Source organism: Physella acuta, unplaced genomic scaffold, assembly GCF_028476545.2.
Source record: "Physella acuta isolate Inbredline_101_S28 unplaced genomic scaffold, ASM2847654v3 ptg000988l, whole genome shotgun sequence".
Classification (NCBI taxonomy): Eukaryota; Metazoa; Mollusca; class Gastropoda; family Physidae; genus Physella; species Physella acuta.
In genome coordinates this window covers 189484-216509 of record NW_026732505.1, presented here as the reverse complement: position 1 = coordinate 216509, position 27026 = coordinate 189484, and the positions used below count along the sequence as shown (strand labels likewise).

Below are 27026 nucleotides of genomic sequence, written 5' to 3'. Positions count from 1 at the left end.
TACTAGGCACACTGCCTAGCTTTGCTTAGGTTTTAGAATAAAGAAATTGAGAATTCCAATAATTAATTAATTCGTGATTGGCTATTATGTGGAGTGCTTAGGGCCTAAGTTTAAAGAATCTTGAGTAATTTCACACCATGCCAACACGAGTGGAGTATTTTCATAAATTTCGGTACAATTCATAACTTAATTGATAACGAAATATTTACTTAAACGAATGATATACTTTTAAATATTTGTTTTACTTTAAAATATTATGAAAATTATTTTTAAAATATTACTTTAATAAGTTACCTCCCCTGTACAAAGACCAAATGACGTAGTTTTTGTTTACGTTTTCACAAACAATTGTTTATATAAGAAAATACCATATCTGGACAAATCTAACGACCGTTAAGAATTTTTTTTTACTACGGGAATAAAGTGTTTTGTTACCATCCAGGGTGGGTCTACGACCTCACAAAATATTAGGGGGGGGGGGGTTCGTTCGTCAATTTATTTAAAAATCTTATAAAAGGAGAATTTCACTCGCGGTCATCTTTTAGCCCTCGTCGAGGGCTTTGAATCAAACCGACAGTTTACTAAAAGGCCAAGCCATTTCCACAGGTGCATGCAAAAAATTAGCCAGACATACAAAAGGTAAGTTTCCAAAATTCTTTGATGAAATGACCCTCTGTTTTTCCCATAAAATTCAAAGATTATATAGGGAAATATAACTGGTCAGTTTTGATCCATTTGCAGATTTTTTCCGGCTGTGACGAGTTTTTTATGACATCCCTTCTTGTTCTCTTACCACCACACAAAATATCAAGGGTGTCATTCGGAAAGAATTTTTTTTGTTATATAGCTCAAGGATATTTTCACTCGCGGTCATCTTTTAGCCCTCGTCGAAGGCTTTGAGTCAAACTGACATTTTTACCTAAAGGCCAAGCCATTTACCTAGAAGCATGCAAAATAGTAGCCAGATATACTGAGTTTAAGTACCCTAAAATCCACGTTGAAATGACAATCTGTTTTTCCCATAAAATACAAAGATTATATACAGAAATACAACTGGTCAGTTTTGACCCATTTGCAAATTTTTCCCGCATATGCCGAGTTTTTTCTATATCTCTAGGTGTTCTCCTACCACCTCACAAAATATCAGGGGGGTCGTAGGGCAATAAATTATTTCGTTATATAGCTCAAATAAGGAGATTTTCACTCGCGGTTATGTTTTAGCCCTCTTCGAGGGCTTTGAGTCAAAGCGACAGTTTTTGCTAAAGGCCAAGCCATTTACCTAAAAGCATGCAAAAAATTAGCCTAATATACTGAGTTTAAGTACCCTAAAATCCCAAAACATCCCATAAAATACAAAGATTATAAAAGGAATAACGATTTGTCAGTTTTGATCCATTTCAAGATTCTTCCCGGATATGTCGAGCTTTTCTGATACCCCTAGGCGTTCTTCTACCACCAGTCAAAATATCAACGGGGGTCGTTGGGCAAAAAAATGTTTTCGTAATAGAGTTCTCCTACCACCTCACAAACTATCAAGGGGATCGTTCGACAGATTTTTTTCCCTTATATAGCTCAAATTAGGATAATTTCACTCGCGGTCATCTTTTAGCCCTCGTCGAGGGCTGTGAGTCGAACCGACAGTTTTTCCATACGGCCTAGCCATATATCTAGGAGCTTGCAAAAAATTAGCCAGATGTGCAGACCGTAAGTGCCCTAAAATCTTATTTAAAATTACCCTCTGTTTTTCACATAAAGTACAAAGATTATATAGGGAAATACAACTGGTCAGTTTTGACCACTTTACGAAGTTTTCCCAGATATGACGAGTTTTTAGTGACATCCCTTGGTGTTCTCCTACCACCTCACAAAATATCAAGGGGGGACGTTCGGCAAGAATTTTATTTCCTTATATAGCTCAAATAATGAGATTTTCACTCTCATGTTTTAGCACTCGGCGAGGGCTTTGAGTCAAACCGACAGCTTTCCTGAAAGGCCAATCCATTTACCTAGGAGAATGCAAAAAATTAGCTAGATGTACAAATGGTAAGTGCCCTGAAATCTTTGTTTAAATTACCCTCTGTTTTTCCCATAAAATACAAAGATTATATGGGGAGATACAACTGGTCAGTTTCGACCCACTTGCAGATTTTTCCCGGATATGCAGAATTTTTTGACACCCCGAGGCGATCACCTACCACCCCACAAAATATCAAGGGGGGCCGTTCGGCAAAAGTTTTTTTCGTAAAATAGCCCATATAAGGCGCAGGTCAGTCGAGGTCAGTTTTGACCCCCTCTCCGTGGACTTTTCGGCCAACCATCACCGGCCCTCGTGTTCTATCGCCCCAAGGCATCATCGTGCCAAATTGGACGCGCCTGCTTTATATATAAAGATAACATAGTATTAATCATACATACATTGCACATCTCGCAGTGATATTTTCAGGAACTGTTCAGCACCGGAAGCGCATCAAATCTTGTGCGCAGAGGAATGGGTGAACGAGAAAATGAAGGTCCTTGAAGAAGGTTTTTTGATTATTTAATTTTTAGTTTAACGCCTTGATTTGCGCACTATATAAGTAAGCATATTTAAAACACACGTTTTTTTAGTTAGGGTAATGATCATGATTACCTAAGCAAAATAAACTATATACATACTTGAATATGCCAATTTGACGCTTATTTATTTATAGTCTAGTCTAGATCTAGATCTATTCTAATATACTAATATAGATTCAATAAATTGTTCATTTCTTTTCAGCTCATTTAGCTCTAAAGTTTACTTTAAAATTAAAATACATTTTATTATCGATAACTTGGACGTTTCAGTGTAGGAAGTTGACTTGCGTAGATTTCCTCTACAAGGTCATATATAAAGAGAATGCCTTCCTCGATATACTTCGCCTTCTGTTTCCTCTCAGGTATGTTTAATGATTCTTCTGTCACGTAATTTTGATACTCATGTAATACCACCCCTAATTTTTTGCACATAGTTGTACGTTAAAATTTGTATTAAAAATTAAACAAATAATAGAAATGTATAGTTCGATTTGCGAAATCTAAATCTTTCAGCAGATTTGTAAAATCTTTTTTTGAGGAACAAAGTTATAGAGGTTTGAAAAAGTGTTAATTTTGCACCTTTTACGTGGTTTCCATGGCAACCAGAACTACTTTAGCCAGCTATATATGATTTTTGTCTACAGGCTAACAACTAACTATTATCATATGAATTTACGAAGCACTATGAAACATGTTTTAAAAAAAAGAATTTATAGTTCAAATATAGTTTTAGATACTGTTCCTAAACTTCAAATATAGTAATAGCTGCTGTTTATATACTTCATATATAGTCATAGCTACTATTCCTATACTTCAAATCTACTTCAAATATAGTTATAGCTACTGTTCCTACATGGAAATATAGTTAGAGCTACTGTCCCTATACTTCAAATATATTTCAAATATATTTGTAGCCATTGTCCCTATACTTCAAATATAGTTATAGCTGCTTTTCCTATACTTCATTTATAGTCATAGCTACTATTCCTACACTTCAAATATAGTTATAGCTACTGTTCATTTATGGAAAAGTAGTAATATATACTGTTCCTATACTTCAAATATAGTTATAGCTACTGTTCCTACATGGAAATATAGTTATAGGTACTGTCCCTATACTTCAAATATATTTCAAATATATTTGTAGCTACTGTTCCTATACTTCAAATATATTTATAGCTGCTGTTCCTATAGTTCAAATATTTTTATAGCTACTATTCCTACACTTCAAATATAGTTATAGCTACTGTTCATTTATGGAAAAGTAGTAATATATACTGTTCCTATACTTCAAATATAGTTATAGCTACTGTTCCTACATGGAAATATAGTTATAGGTACTGTCCCTATACTTCAAATATATTTCAAATATATTTGTAGCTACTGTTCCTATACTTCAAATATATTTATAGCTGCTGTTCCTATAGTTCAAATATTTTTATAGCTACTGTTCCTATAGTTCAAATATAGTTATAGCTACTGTTCCTATAGTTCAAATGTAGTTATGGCTACTGTTTCCGTACTGGAAATGTAGTTAATGATACTACTCGTATTCCCCACATGACATTTTTGACACATCATATAAATTTTACTTCTTGTACCCCCCCCCCCCCCCTCCCAGCGTACCTGCATGTCGCCGCCACCCAGGGGAACGACTTGGAGCTGTCCATCCCCCCACAGGACACCTCCTGCAACAAGCTGTCCCAGATCGAGGAGATCCCCGTCACCGGTCAGCTGACGATCAGGTCGAAGGAACTGATCAAACACAACCCCCACTCGTATTTCGTGTTTGAGGTCTCTCAACCAGGCAGCCCGTACATGGAGGTAGGCTCGATTGTCTCGTGGAGAGGGGGGGGGGGGGGAGGTGCAGGCTTGATTGTCTCGTGGAGAAGGGGTGCAGGCTGGATTGTCTCGGGGAGGGGGGTGTAGGGTGGATTGTCTCGGGGGGGGGGGGGGGGGTGTAATCTGGATTGTTTCGGGGTGGGGGGTGTAGGTTGGATTGTCTCGGGGGGGGTGATGTAGGGAGGGGTGTAGGTTGGATTGTCTCGGGGGGGGGGGAGGGGTGTAGGCTGGATTGTCTCGGGGGGGGGGTGATGTAGGGTGGATTATCTCTGGGGGGGTGTAGGCTGGATTGTCTCGGGGGTGAGAATAGATTGTCTACAGGGGGGATGGATTGTCTCGAGGGAGGCGGGGGGTAGGCCTTAACCACCCCCACCCCACTCCGCCCAGTGAAAGCAGCCGTTTACAGACGACAATGAAAATATCAAGCAGAACTTATTATTTCCCCTTAGTTTCAAATCGTTTAAAAACTAAATTATCTGCCCCTAATTGGCGTCACTCATTCGAACCGCATCTAATATTGTAAACATTCGGGGTGAACCACAGCTCACCTGACAGGTGACGATGAGGGGGGTTGCTGCGTGGTGCCTCGTATGGTCCCCATGAAGAGAATTCTATATATTTATAGATATTTCCAATGCAGACGTGTCACATAGCCTTCGCCAACTGTACGCATGAAAGAGGCAGACAGTGCTACTGTTTCTCCCTGGATAAAGTCAACTACGACGTGGTCTACGTCCATAAGGCTGGGCTCAATGAGCAGAAGACCTGGGTCAGGCTCTCCTGGTTGTCGGTGACAGGGAAGAAGCTGTTGGATCCACAGGAGGGGAATGTTGCCCATTCGTATAGTGAGTGGTTTGGATGTTGTATTGTGTTTCCCGCTTGTATAGTGAGTGGTTTGTTTGTTGAGTTGTGTTGTATTGTGTTGCCCATTCGTGTAGTTAGTGTTCCGTGTGTAATCATTGTGTCGCCCATGTCATTTGGTAAGTGGTTTGTGTGTTTTATTGTGCTGTCCTTTTGTGTAGTTAGTGGATTGTGTGTGGTTTGTGCTGTCCTTTCGTGTAGTTAGTGGATTGTTTGTAGCATTACTGTGTTTCCTTTCTTATGGTAAGTGGTTTTTTGTGTCATTATTGCGTTGCCCATTCTTAAAGTAAATTGTGTGTATCATTATCGTGTGTGGTTTGTATGTGGCATCTTTGTGTTACCCATTCGTAATATCTTTCCAAGGCTTTTTTTTTTAATCCTTAACATTTGATTTCCTTTTCATACCGTGTTAAGTTTAAATACAAACTTTTTTAAAAGTGATATATTTAGTCTTTTACTTTTTGTACTAATACGATTTTTGTGATGTTTTTTTTTGTGTACTCAAAGTGTTTCATAATCTTGACGTTTTGCAAAAATGCCATTTTGCTTATTATGTAGTATAACATCTCACACCACCATCCATCAAATTTTCCACAGACATCAAGGAAGTGCCAGGAATGAACGGAAACATCACTCTCAACGGCGGAGAACTGGACTTGAGCAGCGAGTGCACCTTCGGCCAGTACCTCATGGACAAGAACACCTTCTACGCCTGCTGCCCCTCGAAGGTCAGCCCCTGTCACGTGGAGATCACGTACGGCGATCAGAACGTGGCCAGGGAGCACTGCGTGATGATCACGGACGTGAGCAAGGAGGAGTTGAAAAGCTATTTCAAGCTGGAGTTCTTCATTTGCAACTACTATAGAAAGATTTTTCATTGCTATGAATTCCCAGGTAAATTTTTTTTTTATAGTTAATAAAATTATGTTTTTGCTATTACCCAATTTTATTAAATCCGTCTTTATCAATTATTTGTACTAATCTCTATTTGTTTTCTTTTTTTTTCTTTTTTTTTTCTTTTTGCTTGCATCATACAGAAATGTACAGCGTCAATTTGCCTTGCCATGTTCGCTTTAGTAATACAGAAATACAGTTTTTTTTTATCTGTTTGCGAGGACTGATATTAATTTCTATTTTCAATCAGGATTTTTTTTTTCCGCCTCAGACACGTAATTTATAGCTTCAGTTGTGTGTTCGCTTTAGTATTACAGTTTTCATCATCGGCTTGTGAGGACTGATAAAGATTTACAATAGTAATATTTATTTCTTACTTGTAGCCTGCTTTCATTCATTTAAGATGGTTTACTTATACATAGATCTAATACAAAACGTCTAAATATAAAGAAAAAAAAAATTAAAAACCAACCTGAAACTGAAAATGCAAATGTGTAATAAAATGATGATTCAAGGGATTTTGTTTTTCTCGGCGTGCGTGGTGGGCTGAGGGGAAGGGGGGGGGGGGGGTTGGAATTTGGGTTTGGGTTTTTAAGTAGAGTAAAAAAAAAAGCTAGCACGATTATCGTGAATAATTGTACTGGATGAATTTGTTTCATTCAATATTGATCTATTCTATAATTTCCGCAAATATTTTTTTTTTAAGTTTTAATATTGTCCTAACTTGTTAGTTCGATTATTGCTCATATATTGTCTATTCAAGTATTGCCCTTTTTATAGTTTGTGCTATTGTTGCCCCTAGTTATTTCCCTTTTAATTATAAGTTACATTATACCCCTATTTTTTTAAATTTATGTGTCTTCTTCTTCTTCTTCGTTCTTAATTGTGAATATGGTGGAGGATTCAGACAACAAGTCCAACTTCGTGGACAAACCGGACTGTGGTCTCCAGTTTGGCAGGTGCCCCATATAATTTTTCCCTGAGTGGGGTGGGCAGCCCGTGTGATTTTTATCCCTTTATTGGAAGCTCGATCACTACCTCTATTTAATAAATTCAATTACTTCCCTTCTATTGTAATTTCGATTACTGCCCCTTATATTTTCAGTGATGAATTTGCAAGGTTTTGTGGAGGATCTGACAACAGACAACACCCAGTCTGTGCTGATGTTTACCATGGTGGGGATCATCATCATCTGTTTGGTGGTGGCGGTGACACTCTACTACAAGGTGTGTGTGTGTCTATGTGTTTGTCAGTCGTGTGTGTTCTGGTTAAGCAGTCGTGTGTCGCTCTGATATTCGTGGGGTCTGAATGTCAGTCGTTCGTGTGTCTCTCTGTGTCAGTCAGTCGTGTGTCTCTATGTCAGTCAGTCGTGTGTCTCTGTCATTCAGTAAGTCGTGTGTCTCTATGTCAGTCAGTCAGTCGAGTGTCTCTATGTCAGTCAGTCAGTCGAGTGTCTCTATGTCAGTCAGTCGTATGTCTCTATGTCAGTCAGTCAGTCGTGTGTCTCTATGTCAGACAGTCAATCCTGTGTCGCTACGTCAGTCAGTCATGTGTCTCTATGTCAGTCAGTCAGTGAAGTGTCTCTATGTCAGTCAGTCAGTCGAGTGTCTCTATGTCAGTCAGTCAGTGGAGTGTCTCTATGTCAGTCAGTCGAGTGTCTCTATGTCAGTCAGTCATTCGTGTGTCTCTATGTCAGTCGTGTGTCTCTTTGTCAGTCAGTCAGTTGAGTGTCTCTATGTCAGTCAGTCAGTGGAGTGTCTCTATGTCAGTCAGTCAGTCAAGTGTCTCTATGTCAGTCAGTCATTCGTGTGTCTCTTTGTCAGTCAGTCAGTTGAGTGTCTCTATGTCAGTCAGTCGTATGTCTCTATGTCATTCAGTCAGTCGTGTGTCTCTATGTCAGTCAGTCATGTGTCTCTATGTCAGTCAGTCATGTGTCTCTATTTCAGTCAGTCAGTCGAGTGCCTCTATGTCAGTTAGTCGTATGTCTCTATGTCAGTCAGTCAGTCGTGTGTCTCTATGTCAGTCAGTCAGTCATGTGTCTCTATGTCAGTCAGTCAGTCGTGTGTCTCTATGTCAGTCAGTCGTAAGTCTTTATGTCAGTCAGTCGTGTGTCTATATGTCAGTCAGTCATGTGTCTCTATGTCAGTCAGTCAGTGGAGTGTCTCTATGTCAGTCAGTCAGTCGAGTGTCTCTATGTCAGTCAGTCAGTGGAGTGTCTCTATGTCAGTCAGTCAGTCGAGTGTCTCTATGTCAGTCATTCGTGTGTCTCTATGTCAGTCAGTCGTGAGTCTCTATGTGCGTCAGTCATGTGTCTCTATGTCAGTCAGTCAGTCGTATGTCTCTATGTGAGTAAGTCAGTCGAGTGTCTCTATGTGCGACAGTCGTGTGTTTATATGCCAGCAATATCTCTTCCAGACGTTTATCTCCAGAGGGGGGGGGGGGCACTTGGAATTTTCGGTGGGTTGGGGGCGGACACTGGTAAAAGTATATATTTTCTATATAAATTCAATTTCGTTCGGGGGGGGGGGGAGCGGTAGACTTACTTCGGGGGGGGGGGGGCGCGAAGAGATGCCTGTAAGAAACATTGTATGCCAGTCTGTTTCCCTGTATCTGTCAGTCATGTCCTGGCTTCAGTCAGACATTCATCAGTTTGTCCGTCTGTTTCTGCATGATGGTCAGTTGTGTGTCTATATGTCAGTCAGTCAGTCGAGTGTCTCTATGTCATTCATGTGTTTTGATCCCGTCATGAAATTTTACCGTTCGTACCCAACACACATCGAGCAGATGAAGTAGAGTTCATCTGCTCCATTGAACAGGGTGATAATGTGGTTAGCAGGATGCCTGTCCACTTTAGTTTACCCAATTCTTGTTAGATACAAATAAGGGCTGGGTGGACTCAAGAATCCGAACTTGAGAATTTCGAGTTCGCAGTAGTACGAGTGTCTGTATGCTGTAATGATTTTGTCTATGTAAGAGTAAGTTTTGTGTCTGTTTTGTCGAACATGTTGTAAAAGAGTAAATTCACTTTAAAATTTATTTTATAGTTATAATTTTTTAAAAAGAAATTCTTACAAACAAAACGTGTGAAAGACATTAATAGTTGTAGTACGTATAGTAGTTTTAGAAACCGTTTAATTAACCTACATCATCTCAGTGGCGTCGCTGGGTGGGTGTCACACGGTGCGGCAACTAACGGTGTCACATATTTGTATACACCCCCCCCATCCCCACCCCAGACGAGGATTGATGTGTCAGTTATTACAATTCTCAAGAAAATATTTTTCTTCAGGCAAATTTTCAACGTTTAGTTAGCTTCAAACCCCATTCTCCACTCTATGATAGCTTTAAACTGAGCACAAATAATGCTTACGATGTTCATCTTTAGTTGGTTATAAATATAGCTGGATGTAGTATAGTTTTCTATATCGTTCGCAGGTTTACGTCATGGTGTCACCCCCAACCCTCCACCCTTGTCGGGATTTGTCAGTTTTGCTCTTAATGAAAAGACTTTTTAACTCTAATCATTTATTTAATTGGAATGATCGTTTTTTTTTTCTCTGTATATTTTATTATTTTTGGCTTAGTGTCACCACCTAAATGGTGTCACCCTGTGCGATCGGTACCCCCTCCCCCTGCGACGCCTCTGCATCATCTCTTTCCTAAAACTTAACAACTCTATACCTTATACGTTTAGATATTCAGCTATTATTAGACATGTACATAAAAAATCGTTTATTATTTGTGAACGTCTACAGGAAAGGATAAAAGTCAAGCAAAGATCTGGTGGTTAAACAATTTTGTTCGAAGACCCTAAGGTTAGATCGCTGCCAGCTTGCGTGAGCCTTTCGTCTTGCCAGATAAGCTGAGGAAAAAACAAGCCAAGTTCTGAATTATAAAAAAAAGGATATTATTTTAGTCCAAGAAATTTCTAATTTTCAAGTGTCATCATCTTGTCCGGAATAATAATATAATTCTGGAAATTATCTTTAAAAGAGTTAAAGTCTATTTTATTTCAAGAATGAATATAAAAAATAAATAAACATCTTATAACACAGCTGAATACCGCTGTTCATTGTTCGTTTTTATAAACGAGTTAACATGTGTATTAATTATTTTAAATTGTATTGGTTACATTCATTTTTTAATTTTATGTTTGTTTTAGTTTTAATCTATAGAAGAATACCAGGACTCATTATAATTACCACGGCACAACACAATTTACATTAATTTCTCTGAGCTAACCCGAATACTATTAGTAAAAATTTAATTGAGGAATGTTTGCTGTACGAGTGGTTACATGGGTAGACAAAAATAGCTCAACAGTCGCAGTAACTGTACTACTGAAAAGTGTTATGGAAAGAAATATTTAATTTATATATTTCATTTAAACCTTATGTCAATTATGATGTTTAACTGTGGCTGAGAATGGATTACATTAAGTTTTTTTTTTCTTTTAATGTAGATTTTTTGGTAAAGTATTGAACATTTTCCGATGCTTTATTTTTCTTTTTGTTTTTTATGTTAATTATGAAGCATTTAATAATGAATGAAGTAACTGACACTTTATTGACGGAAGAACTAATGAAAGTGAAATAAAATACGTAGATTATTTTTAGCAAAGTAGTGAACATTTTGCGATGCTTTATTATTCTTTTTGTTTATTATATAATTTTTTACAAAATAATTATCAAATAAATCAAAATATAAAATTTAGAAAGTGCATACAGTTTTGCCAAACTAAAGACAAGCAAAATAATAGGCATTAAAATCACATTCTGCCCTAAACAAATGAACCTACACAAATGAACCTACACAAATGAAACTACACAAAATAACTCAATTATTGAATCAAGAAATTAACGATAAATAAATAAACAAAAACAAACACGTTTGAAAAAATAAATGAAACACCCCGAAGAAAATGTTAGATATGTTGAGAATGAGTTAACGTCTCTATGAACAAGTGAACACTTCTCTTTGATTTGTTTTGGTGCGCAACAAGCAACGAGTGCGGTGGACGCATCTCTTTCACACTTTGTAGCTTGTGTGTGATTAAGTTTGGTGCCGATTAGTGCTAGTTACAGGATATGATCGACACGGAATATCAAAACATTATTGTAACAAGATCAACAATCATCAATGTTTACCACAGTAAGGTCCTAAAGTACGTGCTATCCATTTCACTAGGGTCGGGTTCTGAAGGTAAGGTAAGTATCCAGCACATATGTTAGTTTGTACTTTATGTACCTAACATATGTTACACGTAATTCATCATTGTATGCGCCATTTTCCTGTGTTCGTTTTACTTTAGGTAATTTATATTAAAAAGTAAATAAAGAATATGGTTGACAATAAAGGGCTTATTAATGGCAAGGGAAAAGTGAATGTGATACGTTGTGACTGGTTTGGGACGGTGTGGTTGGAAGGTAAAAAGTACGACTGTTAACCATAAGGTATTAAGTTTGGATCTGTGCTTGAGTCCGTAAGATGAGTACTTTACTTACGTTAGGAAAACTAATGGCGGTTGAGAAACATCATTATCATTATCATTATCATTATCATTATCATTATCATTATCATTATCATTATCATTATCATTATCATTATCATTATCATTATCATTATCATTATCATTATCATTATCATTATCATTATCATTATCATTATCATTATCATTATCATTATCATTATCATTATCATTATCATTATCATTATCATTATCATTATCATTATCATTATCATTATCATTATCATTATCATTATCATTATCATTATCATTATCATTATCATTATCATTATCATTATCATTATCATTATCATTATCATTATCATTATCATTATCATTATCATTATCATTATCATTATCATTATCATTATCATTATCATTATCATTATCATTATCATTATCATTATCATTATCATTATCATTATCATTATCATTATCATTATCATTATCATTATCATTATCATTATCATTATCATTATCATTATCATTATCATTATCATTATCATTATCATTATCATTATCATTATCATTATCATTATCATTATCATTATCATTATCATTATCATTATCATTATCATTATCATTATCATTATCATTATCATTATCATTATCATTATCATTATCATTATCATTATCATTATCATTATCATTATCATTATCATTATCATTATCATTATCATTATCATTATCATTATCATTATCATTATCATTATCATTATCATTATCATTATCATTATCATTATCATTATCATTATCATTATCATTATCATTATCATTATCATTATCATTATCATTATCATTATCATTATCATTATCATTATCATTATCATTATCATTATCATTATCATTATCATTATCATTATCATTATCATTATCATTATCATTATCATTATCATTATCATTATCATTATCATTATCATTATCATTATCATTATCATTATCATTATCATTATCATTATCATTATCATTATCATTATCATTATCATTATCATTATCATTATCATTATCATTATCATTATCATTATCATTATCATTATCATTATCATTATCATTATCATTATCATTATCATTATCATTATCATTATCATTATCATTATCATTATCATTATCATTATCATTATCATTATCATTATCATTATCATTATCATTATCATTATCATTATCATTATCATTATCATTATCATTATCATTATCATTATCATTATCATTATCATTATCATTATCATTATCATTATCATTATCATTATCATTATCATTATCATTATCATTATCATTATCATTATCATTATCATTATCATTATCATTATCATTATCATTATCATTATCATTATCATTATCATTATCATTATCATTATCATTATCATTATCATTATCATTATCATTATCATTATCATTATCATTATCATTATCATTATCATTATCATTATCATTATCATTATCATTATCATTATCATTATCATTATCATTATCATTATCATTATCATTATCATTATCATTATCATTATCATTATCATTATCATTATCATTATCATTATCATTATCATTATCATTATCATTATCATTATCATTATCATTATCATTATCATTATCATTATCATTATCATTATCATTATCATTATCATTATCATTATCATTATCATTATCATTATCATTATCATTATCATTATTATTATCATCATTATCATCGTCATCATCATCATCATCATCATCATTATTATCATCATTATCATCGTCATCATCATCATCATCATCACCATCATCATCATCATCATCATCATCATCATCATCCTTGTTGACTCTTTATGAAGCATAAGGACACAACCTTATCTTTCCATCGTACTCGGTTTTTAGGCAATTCCTCCAAGGTGTGTCCACATTATAGCATCTGCTTCTTTTTCAGTGGTAACAGACCTTTTCCACTTTTGTTTTTGGCATACCTACGTTCCACTTTCTTTTGGATTCCAACCTACAGTCTGTCTAGTGTTTTTGCTAGACGGTTTCCCCATTTGCGCTTTTGTATTTCTTTGCCAGTATGGTTTAGCCAAAATGTTATCCATTGTTCGGCAATGGTAATTTTAAGGCCATCTGATGTTCAATATTCGGCGAAGGCATCTGCTAACGCTCCACGAATTTTTTAAAAGTTGTTTACCTCCCCCCCCCCCCACACACACACACCTCCCCACTCATTTCTCTCCCCTCCCACATTAGCTTCACTCACTCTATTTATCCTATCCGCCCCACCGTTCATTCATCCCGCATTTATATTTAGGACACCATTTGAATAGCATTGAGCTATATTACACACAAGACAAACAATATGGTGTCTGGTTGTCAAGGAAGCCGCGGCCTATACAGTCCCACAAGCTACATATTGTATGTTATAGTGTTTTCAGGTAAGATGTTTTCTTGTGTTTTAATGGGTAGTTCTTTTAGAGTGAGGCGTTGGGATTTAGACGATGTGGAACGAGAGGGGGGGGGTGTGTTTTAAAGGTTTTAAGGCTTTCTTTGATATTGAAAAAGTAACGTCGCAAACTGAAATTTCGGTCTGTAAGCGACTTATTGTATTTTGAAATAATAGATGATCAACTTGGTCACCGTTGACTGAGTTTAGTCAGCATTTGTTTTTAAAGAAGTCCATGTTTTCAAACACAGTTTTGCTAAAATAGTATTGAGATGAAGTAGGATGAGGAATGACGTCATTTTAGTGGTCTGGCGTTTTGTGATTTGGTTACTTAATAATATATGATTAGTAATGTAATAGTATCGATACCATCCAACACATAATCTTCGATATAAAAAATCTAGGATTTGTTCAGGGGTTACATTATAGATACCACGCAATACACAATCTTCGAAATATGACATTCTAGGATTTGTACCGGGGTTTAAGTATCGATACCACACCACACAGAATCTTCGATATTTAACAATCTAGGACAAGTACCGGGGTTACAGTATCGATACCACGTAACACATAATCTTTGATATTTAACAATCTATGATTTGTCAGTATCGATACCTCACAACACATACTCTTCTCTATTTAACAATCTATGATTTGTCAGTATCGATACCTCACAACACATAACCTCTATTTAACAATCTATGATTTGTCAGTATCGATACTTCGCAACACATAATCTTCAATATTTAACAATCTAGCATTTGTATCGGAGTTACAGTATCGAGTCGACCACGCAACACTTAATCTTCATGACGACCCATTCTATATCCTGTCGTACTCTCATATTCACCCCTATGGTTTCTCTCAGCACTGGCGCTGACGACTTGGTGCCAACCAAACAAAATGACTCTGGAGATCCCAGCCCGAAAAGGCTCCTGTGGTATCGATACCAAAGACGAGAACCTGACAGTCCGGGTCCATGTCAGGGTGAAGAACGTTGAGGACGTCCTGCTGTCCATGTTTTTCTTTGAGACAGCCAATCAGCAGAATCAATTTGAGCAGGTGAGAGCAGGTGTTGTTCAGGTAGCGAGAGTCATTCATCCATGATAACAGGTGATGTAGCCTTATGCTGTTCAGGTAGCGAGAGTCATTCATCCATGATAACAGGTGATGTAGCCTATAGGTCGGTACGTTAGCGAAAGTTGAGGTAGCAGGTTTCATATATTCAGGTGAGGTAGCCTTATGTTGTTCAGGTAGCAAAAGTTGAGGTAGCAGGTTTCATATATTCAGGTGAGGTAGCCTTATGTTGTTCAGGTAGCAAAAGTTGAGGTAGCAAGTTTTATATATTCAGGTGAGGTAGCCTTATTTTGTTCAGGTAGCAAAAGTTGAGGTAGCAGGTTTCATATATTCAGGTGAGGTAGCCTTATGTTGTTCAGGTAGCAAAAGTTGAGGTAGCAAGTTTTATATATTCAGGTGAGGTAGCCTTATTTTGTTCAGGTAGCAAAAGTTGAGGTAGCAGGTTTCATATATTCAGGTGAGGTAGCCTTATGTTGTTCAGGTAGCAAAAGTTGAGGTAGCAAGTTTTATATATTCAGGTGAGGTAGCCTTATTTTGTTCAGGTAGCAAAAGTTGAGGTAGCAGGTTTCATATATTCAGGTGAGGTAGCCTTATGTTGTTCAGGTAGCAAAAGTTGAGGTAGCAGGTTTCATATATTCAGGTGAGGTAGCCTTATGTTGTTCAGGTAGCAAAAGTTGAGGTAGCAAGTTTTATATATTCAGGTGAGGTAGCCTTATGTTGTTCAGGTAGCAAAAGTTGAGGTGGCAGGTTTTATATATTCAGGTGAGGTAGCCTTATGTTGTTCAGGTAGCAAAAGTTGAGGTAGCAAGTTTTATATATTCAGGTGAGGTAGCCTTATTTTGTTCAGGTAGCAAAAGTTGAGGTAGCAGGTTTCATATATTCAGGTGAGGTAGCCTTATGTTGTTCAGGTAGCAAAAGTTGAGGTAGTAGGTTTCATATATTCAGGTGAGGTAGCCTTATGTTATGTTGTTCAGGTAGCAAAAGTTGAGGTAGTAGGTTTCATATATTCAGGTGAGGTAGCCTTATGTTGTTCAGGTAGCAAAAGTTGAGGTAGCAGGTTTCATATATTCAGGTGAGGTAGCCTTATGTTGTTCAGGTAGCAAAAGTTGAGGTAGCAAGCTTTATATATTCAGGTGAGGTAGCCTTATTTTGTTCAGGTAGCAAAAGTTGAGGTAGCAGGTTTCATATATTCAGGTGAGGTAGCCTTATGTTGTTCAGGTAGCAAAAGTTGAGGTAGCAGGTTTCATATATTCAGGTGAGGTAGCCTTATGTTGTTCAGGTAGCAAAAGTTGAGGTGGCAGGTTTCATATATTCAGGTGAGGTAGCCTTATGTTGTTCAGGTAGCAAAAGTTGAGGTAGCAGGTTTCATATATTCAGGTGAGGTAGCCTTATGTTGTTCAGGTAGCAAAAGTTGAGGTAGCAGGTTTCATATATTCAGGTGAGGTAGCCTTATGTTGTTCAGGTAGCAAAAGTTGAGGTGGCAGGTTTCATATATTCAGGTGAGGTAGCCTTATGTTGTTCAGGTAGCAAAAGTTGAGGTGGCAGGTTTCATATATTCAGGTGAGGTAGCCTTATGTTGTTCAGGTAGCAAAAGTTGAGGTAGCAGGTTTCATATATTCAGGTGAGGTAGCCTTATGTTGTTCAGGTAGCAAAAGTTGAGGTAGCAGGTTTCATATATTCAGGTGAGGTAGCCTTATGTTGTTCAGGTAGCAAAAGTTGAGGTAGCAGGTTTCATATATTCAGGTGAGGTAGCCTTATGTTGTTCAGGTAGCAAAAGTTGAGGTAGCAGGTTTCATATATTCAGGTGAGGTAGCCTTATGTTGTTCAGGTAGCAAAAGTTGAGGTAGCAGGTTTCATATATTCAGGTGAGGTAGCCTTATGTTGTTCAGGTAGCAAAAGTTGAGGTAGCAGGTTTCATATATTCAGGTGAGGTAGCCTTATGTTGTTCAGGTAGCAAAAGTTGAGGTAGCAGGTTTCATATATTCAGGTGAGGTAGCCTTATGTTGTTCAGGTAGCAAAAGTTGAGGTGGCAGGTTTCATATATTCAGGTGAGGTAGCCTTATGTTGTTCAGGTAGCAAAAGTTGAGGTGGCAGGTTTCATATATTCAGGTGAGGTAGCCTTATGTTGTTCAGGTAGCAAAAGTTGAGGTAGCAGGTTTCATATATTCAGGTGAGGTAGCCTTATGTTGTTCAGGTAGCAAAAGTTGAGGTAGCAGGTTTCATATATTCAGGTGAGGTAGCCTTATGTTGTTCAGGTAGCAAAAGTTGAGGTAGCAGGTTTCAAGGTAGCCTTATGTTGTTCAGGTAGCAAAAGTTGAGGTAGCAGGTTTCATATATTCAGGTGAGGTAGCCTTATGTTGTTCAGGTAGCAAAAGTTGAGGTAGCAGGTTTCATATATTCAGGTGAGGTAGCCTTATGTTGTTCAGGTAGCAAAAGTTGAGGTAGCAGGTTTCATATATTCAGGTGAGGTAGCCTTATGTTGTTCAGGTAGCAAAAGTTGAGGTAGCAGGTTTCATATATTCAGGTGAGGTAGCCTTATGTTGTTCAGGTAGCAAAAGTTGAGGTAGCAAGTTTTATATATTCAGGTGAGGTAGCCTTATTTTGTTCAGGTAGCAAAAGTTGAGGTAGCAGGTTTCATATATTCAGGTGAGGTAGCCTTATGTTGTTCAGGTAGCAAAAGTTGAGGTAGCAAGTTTTATATATTCAGGTGAGGTAGCCTTATTTTGTTCAGGTAGCAAAAGTTGAGGTAGCAGGTTTCATATATTGAGGTGAGGTAGCCTTATGTTGTTCAGGTAGCAAAAGTTGAGGTAGCAGGTTTCATATATTCAGGTGAGGTAGCCTTATGTTGTTCAGGTAGCAAAAGTTGAGGTAGCAGGTTTCATATATTCAGGTGAGGTAGCCTTATGTTGTTCAGGTAGCAAAAGTTGAGGTAGCAGGTTTCATATATTCAGGTGAGGTAGCCTTATGTTGTTCAGGTAGCAAAAGTTGAGGTAGCAGGTTTCATATATTCAGGTGAGGTAGCCTTATGTTGTTCAGGTAGCAAAAGTTGAGGTAGCAGGTTTCATATATTCAGGTGAGGTAGCCTTATGTTGTTCAGGTAGCAAAAGTTGAGGTAGCAGGTTTCATATATTCAGGTGAGGTAGCCTTATGTTGTTCAGGTAGCGAAAGTTGAGGTAGCAGGTTTCATATATTCAGGTGAGGTAGCCTTATGTTGTTCAGGTAGCAAAAGTTGAGGTAGCAGGTTTCATATATTCAGGTGAGGTAGCCTTATGTTGTTCAGGTAGCAAAAGTTGAGGTAGCAGGTTTCATATATTCAGGTGAGGTAGCCTTATGTTGTTCAGGTAGCAAAAGTTGAGGTAGTAGGTTTTATATATTAATGTAGCCTTTTATTGTTGAGGTGGCCAGTTTAGTATATTTAGATGGATAGTCTTGTAAGCAGTTTACTCACAGTAAGGTCAGCTCAATGCCCAGACCCTTTTTCTACCGTGAGTCAGGTACCCATTAGAGCAATGTTTACTCACAGCAGAGGCATAGCGCGGGGGGGGGTGGGGGGTGGGACCGCACTGGGTGACACCATTTAGGGGGGTGACACCAATTAAAAAATAGCAAAATATATAGAGAAAAATGATAATTCCACTTAATTAAGTGATTAAGTCGAGTGTTAAATAGTGTTTTTAGAAAGTTTGAGTGGGGGGGGGCGAGGGGGGGGTGTGCATATCGAAAGTTTGAAGGGGGGGGTGGTGCAAATCGAAAATTGAAAGTTTGTCCCCGAGAATGGTCGATACGCCTCTGGGGGGGGGGGGGGTGACACCATTAAGTGCATCACCGGGTGACACCCGACCTCGCTACGCCACTGACTCACAGACATCCAACTTATATGAAGGGACAGTGTAGTCATGTCAATGTCCAGACTCTTTATATACCATGAGTCAGGTACCCATCAGACCTGATAGGACTGGCGAATGCACTACACTCTTAAGCACGGAGTCCGAGACTTTCATGTTCCCTCGACCATCCGCCTCTGCATGTACCATTCTTAAGATCCTTATTTTAGCACAGTGGTCCTTAACCGTTTTGGAGTTATCGAACCAAACCGGTTTCATACGCGGATTCAACCAATCTTTCTTAAAATAGTTCTATCATCCACACTAACAAAACCCGATCATCAATCCAATGAGTCAGATGTGTGTCTTGACCACCCCTGAGACTGACTCACCCCTGGGGTTCGATCGAACCCAGGTTAAGAACCACTGCTCTTACAGGCGTGCACAGTTCCTTTCTACAACTGCGGCTTCGAGATCGGAGGCAACTGTTCCTGCTACAGAGACCGCACCGCCAGCGACAGTTTCGTGGTCCTGTACATGCACCGTGTGTACTACAACCAGCGGGCCAGTAGGATCCGTGTGCGGTGGCTGTCGCCGAATGAGAAGGACCTGGCGAAACAGCTTCGGGGGACGCTCATGCACTCGTATAGTGAGTGTTGGGGTGTGGTTGCTATGGTGGTTAATGTCTCGTGGTTTCTAAAATCTCTACAATCTCTACATTCCACTTCTAATTTATCTTTAGCCTGAAATCTCTATATATAAAACCACTTTTAATTTACCTTTATCCTACAGTCTCTACAATCCACTTCTAATTTATCTTTAGCCTACAATTCTACATTCCACTTCTAATTTATATTTAGCCTAAAATCTCTACATTCCACTTCTTATTTATCTTTAGCCTACAATCTCTACATTCCACTTCTAATTTATCTTTAGCCTACAATCTCTACATTCCACTTCTAATTTATCTTTAGCCTAAAATCTCTACATTCCACTTCTAATTTATCTTTAGCCTACATTCTCTACATTCCACTTCTAAATTATCTTTAGCCTACAATCTCTACATTCCCCTTCTAATTTATCTTTAGCCTACAATCTCTATATATAGAACCACTTCTAAATTATCTTTAGCCTACAATCTCTACAATCCACTTCTAATTTATCTTTAGCCTACAATCTCTACATTCCACTTCTAATTTATATTTAGCCTAAAATCTCTACATTCCACTTCTAATTTACCTTTAGCCTACAATCTTTACATTCCACTTCTTATTTATCTTTAGCCTACAATCTCTACATTCCACTTCTAATTTATCTTTAGCCTACAATCCAGGGGCGGAACTACCATACCGCCAGACCCCGCAATGCGGGGGGGCCCAGGCCGTTTAGGGGCCCAAAATCTGACCAAAAAGCAATGACTTTGTATTCCAAAATTACGTTTTCGTGCACCTTAATTATGGTTTTGTAAAAAAAAAAAACTACTACTGTAGTAATGTTCTACAGTAGCTAACACACGCTGTTGCGTAAAAGAAAAAAAAATCTACACAAGCTTTAGTGTGCAATATAAACAAACAGTCAAACCACTTCCATGCCTTATTTCCCTTTTTTAAATAGAAGTGCCCATAAACTTGTTTTAATAGTTTTGTACTACGCAAATTGAAAAGCAATTACTTCTCTTAATTATAATTTGTTATAAAATACATACTAAAGAATGCCATAGTATAAAAAGGAATTTTTAAAAATTAATATTAATTTAAAAAAAAAACATAAAAATAAACATAACACGAGAAACCATTACTCATACTGTCATACAAAGCTTTCATGTTTCATATACTTTTGAACGGCTTGCATAGATCTATATACGGCCGACATCAAAAGTGACACACAGATTTGCAACACAGACTAATGCACTTAAACACATGACATATTGTTGTAATTTGTTAGAAATGAAAATTAAAAGTTTTATGTATTTTTTAAAATAATGTGTTTTTTAAAAACTAGATTAGGCCCGAAATGAGTATCCTCCGTTCGTATTTTGTGTGTGTGTATATATATATATATATATATATATATATATATATATATATATATATATATATATATATATAGGGGGCCTCAAAAAATATTTTGCGGGGTGGCCCTTTTTTTCTAGTTCCGCCACTGCTACAATCTCTACATTCCACTTCTAATTTATCTTTAGCCTAAAATCTCTACATTCCATTTCTAATTTATCTTTAGCCTACATTCTCTACATTCCACTTCTAAATTATCTTTAGCCTACAATCTCTACATTCCCCTTCTAATTTATCTTTAGCCTAAAATCTCTACATTCCACTTCTAATTTATCTTTAGCCTACAATCTCTACATTCCACTTCTAATTTATCTTTAGCTTACATTCTCTACATTCCACTTCTAATTTACCTTTGTCCTACAATCTCTACATTCCACTTCTAATTTATCTTGAGCCTACAGTCTCTACATTCCACTTCTAATTTACCTTTTGCCTACAATCTCTACATTCCACTTCTAATTTACCTTTGTCCTACAATCTCTACATTCCACTTCTAATTTATCTTGAGCCTACAGTCTCTACATTCCACTTCTAATTTACCTTTTGCCTACAATCTCTACATTCCACTTCTAATTTATCTTTAGCCTACATTCTCTACACGTATGACCACTTCTAATTTGTATTTAGCCTACAATCTCTATATATAGAACCACTTCTAATTTACCTTTATAGTACAGTCTCTACTTTCCACTTCTAATTTATCTTTAGCCTACAATCTCTCTATATAAAACCACTTCTAATTTATCTTTAGCCTAAAATCTCTACATTCCACTTCTAATTTATCTTTAGCCTACAATCTCTACATTCCACTTCTAATTTATCTTTAGCCTACAATATCTACATTCCACTTCTAATTTATCTTTAGCCTACAATCTCTACATTCCACTTCTAATTTACCTTTAGCCTACAATCTCTACATTCCACTTCTAATTTATCTTTAGCCTACAATCTCTACATTCCACTTCTAATTTATCTTTAGCCTACAATCTCTACATTCCACTTCTAATTTATCTTTAGCCTACAATCTCTACATTCCACTTCTAATTTATATTTAGCCTAAAATCTCTACATTCCACTTCTAATTTACCTTTAGCCTACAATCTTTACATTCCACTTCTTATTTATCTTTAGCCTACATTCTCTACATGTATGACCACTTCTAATTTGTCTTTAGCCTACAATCTCTATATATAGAACCACTTCTAATTTACCTTTGTCCTACAGTCTCTACATTCCACTTCTAATTTATCTTTAGCCTGCAATCTCTACATTCCACTTCTAATTTATCTTTAGCCTACAATCTCTACATTCCACTTCTAATTTATCTTTAGTCTAAAATCTCTACATTCCACTTCTAATTTATCTTTAGTCTACAATCTCTATATATAGGACCTCTTCTAATTTATCTTTAGCTTACAATCTCTACATTCCGTTTCCAAGTTATCTTTAGCCTACATTCTCTACATGTATGACCACTTCTAATTTGTCTTTAGCCTACAATCTCTATATATAGAACCACTTCTAATTTACCTTTGTCCTACAGTCTCTACATTCCACTTCTAATTTATCTTTAGCCTACAATCTCTACATTCCACTTCTAATTTATCTTTAGCCTACAATCTCTACATCTATGACCACTTCTAATTTACCTCTAGCCTACAATCTCTACATCTATGACCACTTCTAATTTACCTCTAGCCTACAATCTCAACATCTATGACCACTTCTAATTTTCCTCTAGTCTACAATCTCTACATCTATGACCACTTCTAATTTACCTCTAGCCTACAATCTTTACATCTATGACCACTTCCAATTTCTCTAGACATATACGACCAGCCTGAAACCAAAGGCTCCGTGTTCTTCAACAACAAAAAGCTGGACTTGGACAACAACGGCTGTCTGATCGGCAACGTCGGGCAGGGCACCAACATGGTGACTGTCTGCTGTCCACCCACGAAGGAGTCCTGTCGGCTGCAGCTTCACTACGGAGATATCGTCGCCAATAGCAACGACGCCTGCCTCAGGCAGGGGAACCTGTCGGTCGCCGGCATGTCGAGCATGATCTTCTCTGTCGGTTTTACTTTGTGTACGGTGTACACGAGAGTGTACAACTGTTCGTTTTTAGGTGAGTTGTAGAGTAGGGTCGATTGGTTTGTGTAAGGTGTACACGCGAGTGTACAACTGTTCGTTTTTAGGTGAGTTGTTGAGTCTGGTCGATTTGTGTGTGTACGGTGTACACGCGAGTGTACAACTGTTCGTTTTTAGGTGAGTTGTAGAGTAGGGTCGATTGGTTTGTGTAAGGTGTACACGCGAGTGTACAACTGTTCGTTTTTAGGTGAGTTGTTGAGTCTGGTCGATTTGTGTGTGTACGGTGTACACGCGAGTGTACAACTGTTCGTTTTTAGGTGAGTTGTAGAGTAGGGTCGATTGGTTTGTATACGGTGTATACGCGAGTGTACAACTGTTCGTTTTTAGGTGAGTTGTTGAGTCTGGTCGATTTGTGTGTGTACAGTGTACACGCGAGTGTACAACTGTTCGTTTTCAGGTGGGTTGTAGAGTAGGGTCGATTGGTGTGTGTACAAGGTACACGCGAGTGTACAACTGTTCGTTTTTAGGTGTGTTGTAGAGTGTGGTCGATTGGTGTGTACAGTGTACGAGAGATTACAACTGTTCGTTTTTAGGTGAGTTGTAGAGTCTGGTCGATTGGTTTGTGTAGGGTGTACACGCGAGTGTACAACTGTTTTTAGGTGAGTTGTAGAGTCGATTGGTTTGTGGTCGATGAGCCAGAGATGGGAAATTTTCCAGAGTCAGATCGATTGGTTTGTGTACGATATACTAGCCACTAATTACTAAATGTCTCTCTCATCTGCCATTAATTACCAAATGTCCATTCACCCCTCGTGTATTGTTTCAGCTGAAGTGCATTACGAATCTGTGTGTATTGTTACAGCTGAAGTGCATTACGAATCTGTGTGTATTGTTACAGCTGAAGTGCATTACGAATCTGTGTGTATTGTTACAGCTGAAGTGCATTACGAATCTGTATGTATTGTTACAGCTGAAGTGCATTACGAATCTGTGTGTATTGTTACAGCTGAATTGCATTACGAATCTGTGTGTATTGTTACAGCTGAAGTGCATTACGAATCTGTGTGTATTGTTACAGCTGAAGTGCATTACGAATCTGTGTGTATTGTTACAGCTGAAGTGCATTACAAATCTGTATGTATTGTTACAGCTGAAGTGCATTACGAATCTGTGTGTATTGTTACAGCTGAAGTGCATTACGAATATGTGTGTATTGTTTCAGCTGAAGTGCATTACGAATCTGTGTGTATTGTTACAGCTGAAGTGCATTACGAATATGTGTGTATTGTTACAGCTGAAGTGCATTACGAATCTGTGTGTATTGTTACAGCTGAAGTGCATTACGAATCTGTGTGTATTGTTACAGCTGAAGTGCATTACGAATCTGTGTGTATTGTTACAGCTGAAGTGCATTACGAATATGTGTGTATTGTTACAGCTGAAGTGCATTACGAATCTGTGTGTATTGTTACAGCTGAAGTGCATAACAAATATGTGTGTATTGTTACAGCTGAAGTGCATTACGAATCTGTGTGTATTGTTACAGCTGAAGTGCATTACGAATCTGTGTGTATTGTTACAGCTGAAGTGCATTACGAATATGTGTGTATTGTTACAGCTGAAGTGCATTACGAATCTGTGTGTATTGTTACAGCTGAAGTGCATTACGAATCTGTGTGTATTGTTTCAGCTGAAGTGCATTACGAATCTGTGTGTATTGTTACAGCTGAAGTGCATTACAAATCTGTGTGTATTGTTACAGCTGAAGTGCATTACGAATCTGTGTGTATTGTTACAGCTGAAGTGCATTACGAATCTGTGTGTATTGTTACAGCTGAAGTGCATTACGAATCTGTGTGTATTGTTACAGCTGAAGTGCATTACGAATCTGTGTGTATTGTTACAGCTGAAGTGCATTACGAATCTGTGTGTATTGTTACAGCTGAAGTGCATTACGAATCTGTGTGTATTGTTACAGCTGAAGTGCATTACGAATCTGTGTGTATTGTTTCAGCTGAAGTGCATTACGAATCTGTGTGTATTGTTACAGCTGAAGTGCATTACAAATCTGTGTGTATTGTTACAGCTGAAGTGCATTACGAATCTGTGTGTATTGTTACAGCTGAAGTGCATTACGAATCTTTGTGTATTGTTACAGCTGAAGTGCATTACGAATCTGTGTGTATTGTTACAGCTGAAGTGCATTACGAATCTTTGTGTATTGTTACAGCTGAAGTGCATTACGAATCTGTCTTCACTAGGAGGAATAACGTTATGATCATCACCGCCATGATGAGTCTAACTGGAATGTTCCTCGGTGTCTTAATCTGGAGACACTGTAGTCGTAAGTTAATAAGTTGCCGTAAGTTAATCTGTAGCCCTGGTTAATTTAGGACAATGTGGTCGTTAGTTAATCTGTAGCCGTAAGTTAATCTGTAGTAGTAAGTTAATATGTAGCCGTGAAATTATATGTAGCCGTAAGTTAATCAGTAGTCATAGTTTAATTTAGGACACTGTATCCGTAAGTTAATCTGTAGTCGTAAGTTAATCTGTAATCGTAAGTTAATATGTATCCGTAAGTTAATATGTAGTCGTATGTTAATCTGTGACCTTAAGTTAATCTGTAGTCGCAAGTTAATCTGTAGTCGGAAGTTATTCTGTAGTCGTAATTTAAAATGTAACCGTATGTTAATCTGTAGCCGTAAGTTAATATGAAGCCGTAAGTTAATCTGTAGCCGTAAGTTAATCTGTAGCCGTAAGTTAATCTGTAGTAGTAAGTTAATCTGTAGTAGTAAGTTAATCTGTAGTAGTAAGTTAATCTGTAGACGTAAGTTAATCTGTAGTAGTAAGTTAATCTGATCTGTAGTTGTAAGTTAATCTGTAGTAGTAAGTTAATCTGTTGTCGTAAGTTAATCTGTTGTTGTAAGTTAATCTGTGGCCGTAAGTTAATCTGTCGTAAGTTACTATGTAGCCGTTAGTTAATCTGTAGTCGAAAGTTAATCTGTAGTAGTGGTGACAGGACCGGACAAATTATTTCCGACAAATTATCCCAGACAAATATCTTACGGACTAATTAGCTCAGGACAAATGATCTCAGGAAAATGATCTCAAGGACAAATGATCTTACGGACAGAAGAGAATTCAGAACAATATATATATATTCTGTATGCATATGTTGTTGTCAGATATTTTGTCTGAGATATTTTGTTTGAGACTATAAGTCCATGATATCATTTGTCCTAAGAAATTTTGTCCTTGAGATCAATAATTGTCCCGAGATATTTTGTCCTGAGACCATCAATAGTTGCGATTCCACAGGGGCCGCAACTAAATAAATTGCAAATTATCCCCCCTGACTGGTATATATATATATATATATATATATATATATATATATATATATATATATATATATATATATATATATAAATCCTGTGAGTATCAATAGACTAAATACAACCTCATGTATAATTAATTATTACTTATGTTTGTATACAGTTGTATATGTAAATACTTTTTCGTCCACAGAATTTATCAAGGATAAGATTATCGCTTCATACGGTGGTGGACACAAAAGGGACGACTCGATTTTGAGCGTATTTTGATATCGTTCACGTGAGCTGGGTCCTACGTAGGCCCTACCCGAGCTGGTATAGAATTGGAATATGAAGGTTTTCTCAAATGTCAATGCGCTTTGTGGCTTATGTTTTGGGGAATCAGTTCGGAAACAGCGCGTCGGTTACTTCCAGAGGTTCTCAACACGGGACCACGAGTGTTGGTTTTACATTCAGGAACACACAAGCAGTGTTTCTTTCAGACTTTTTTTTCTCCCGGTGGGGAGGGGGGGGGGCGACATGAATTTTTTTTTTGGGGGGGGGGGGGGCGTTGAACACTAGTA

At 37.0% G+C, this 27026-nt stretch overlaps 2 protein-coding genes across 6 annotated transcripts; both read left to right on the top strand.

Annotated features, from left to right (window-relative positions):
* Positions 1-2467: 2467 nt before the first annotated feature.
* LOC131954317 (uncharacterized) lies at positions 2468-10206 on the top strand. 4 transcript variants are annotated; one of them, XM_059317910.1, is made up of 7 exons: positions 2468-2523; positions 2827-2918; positions 4178-4380; positions 5039-5243; positions 5857-6153; positions 7259-7380; positions 9910-10206. In XM_059317910.1, exons 2-7 carry the CDS (start codon positions 2879-2881, stop codon positions 9943-9945), a joined length of 903 nt encoding a protein of 300 aa, XP_059173893.1. In that variant the 5' UTR covers positions 2468-2523; positions 2827-2878; the 3' UTR covers positions 9946-10206. The 4 variants fall into 4 exon arrangements, with proteins under 4 accessions (XP_059173893.1, XP_059173892.1, XP_059173895.1 ...); XM_059317909.1 differs by having other exon boundaries at positions 2468-2576; XM_059317912.1 differs by having other exon boundaries at positions 2494-2510; positions 2832-2918.
* A 1046-nt stretch (positions 10207-11252) lies between these two features.
* LOC131954320 (uncharacterized) lies at positions 11253-26948 on the top strand. Of its 2 annotated transcripts, XM_059317914.1 has the most exons (8): positions 11253-11361; positions 13930-14053; positions 14933-15126; positions 19404-19614; positions 22863-23131; positions 23342-23375; positions 25359-25472; positions 26657-26948. In XM_059317914.1, the coding sequence occupies exons 2-8, from the start codon at positions 13978-13980 to the stop codon at positions 26731-26733; spliced, it is 975 nt and encodes a 324-aa protein (XP_059173897.1). In that variant the 5' UTR covers positions 11253-11361; positions 13930-13977; the 3' UTR covers positions 26734-26948. The 2 variants fall into 2 exon arrangements, with proteins under 2 accessions (XP_059173897.1, XP_059173899.1); XM_059317916.1 differs by lacking the exon at positions 23342-23375 and having other exon boundaries at positions 22863-23165.
* The last annotated feature ends 78 nt before the right edge of the window (positions 26949-27026 follow it).

Excerpts from the sequence above, each read along its gene's own strand:
- LOC131954317 (XM_059317910.1), top strand. The coding sequence starts at position 2,879 with ATGCCTTCCTCGATATACTTCGCCTTCTGTTTCCTCTCAG. Across the intron at positions 6,154-7,258 it reads TCATTGCTATGAATTCCCAG|TGATGAATTTGCAAGGTTTT; the intron begins GTAAATTTTTTT and ends TTATATTTTCAG. Across the intron at positions 7,381-9,909 it reads CGGTGACACTCTACTACAAG|GAAAGGATAAAAGTCAAGCA; the intron begins GTGTGTGTGTGT and ends GAACGTCTACAG.
- LOC131954320 (XM_059317914.1), top strand. The coding sequence starts at position 13,978 with ATGGTGTCTGGTTGTCAAGGAAGCCGCGGCCTATACAGTCCCACAAGC. Across the intron at positions 19,615-22,862 it reads GACGCTCATGCACTCGTATA|ACATATACGACCAGCCTGAA; the intron begins GTGAGTGTTGGG and ends CAATTTCTCTAG. Across the intron at positions 23,132-23,341 it reads TCGGTTTTACTTTGTGTACG|GTGTACACGCGAGTGTACAA; the intron begins GTGTACACGAGA and ends GGTTTGTGTAAG.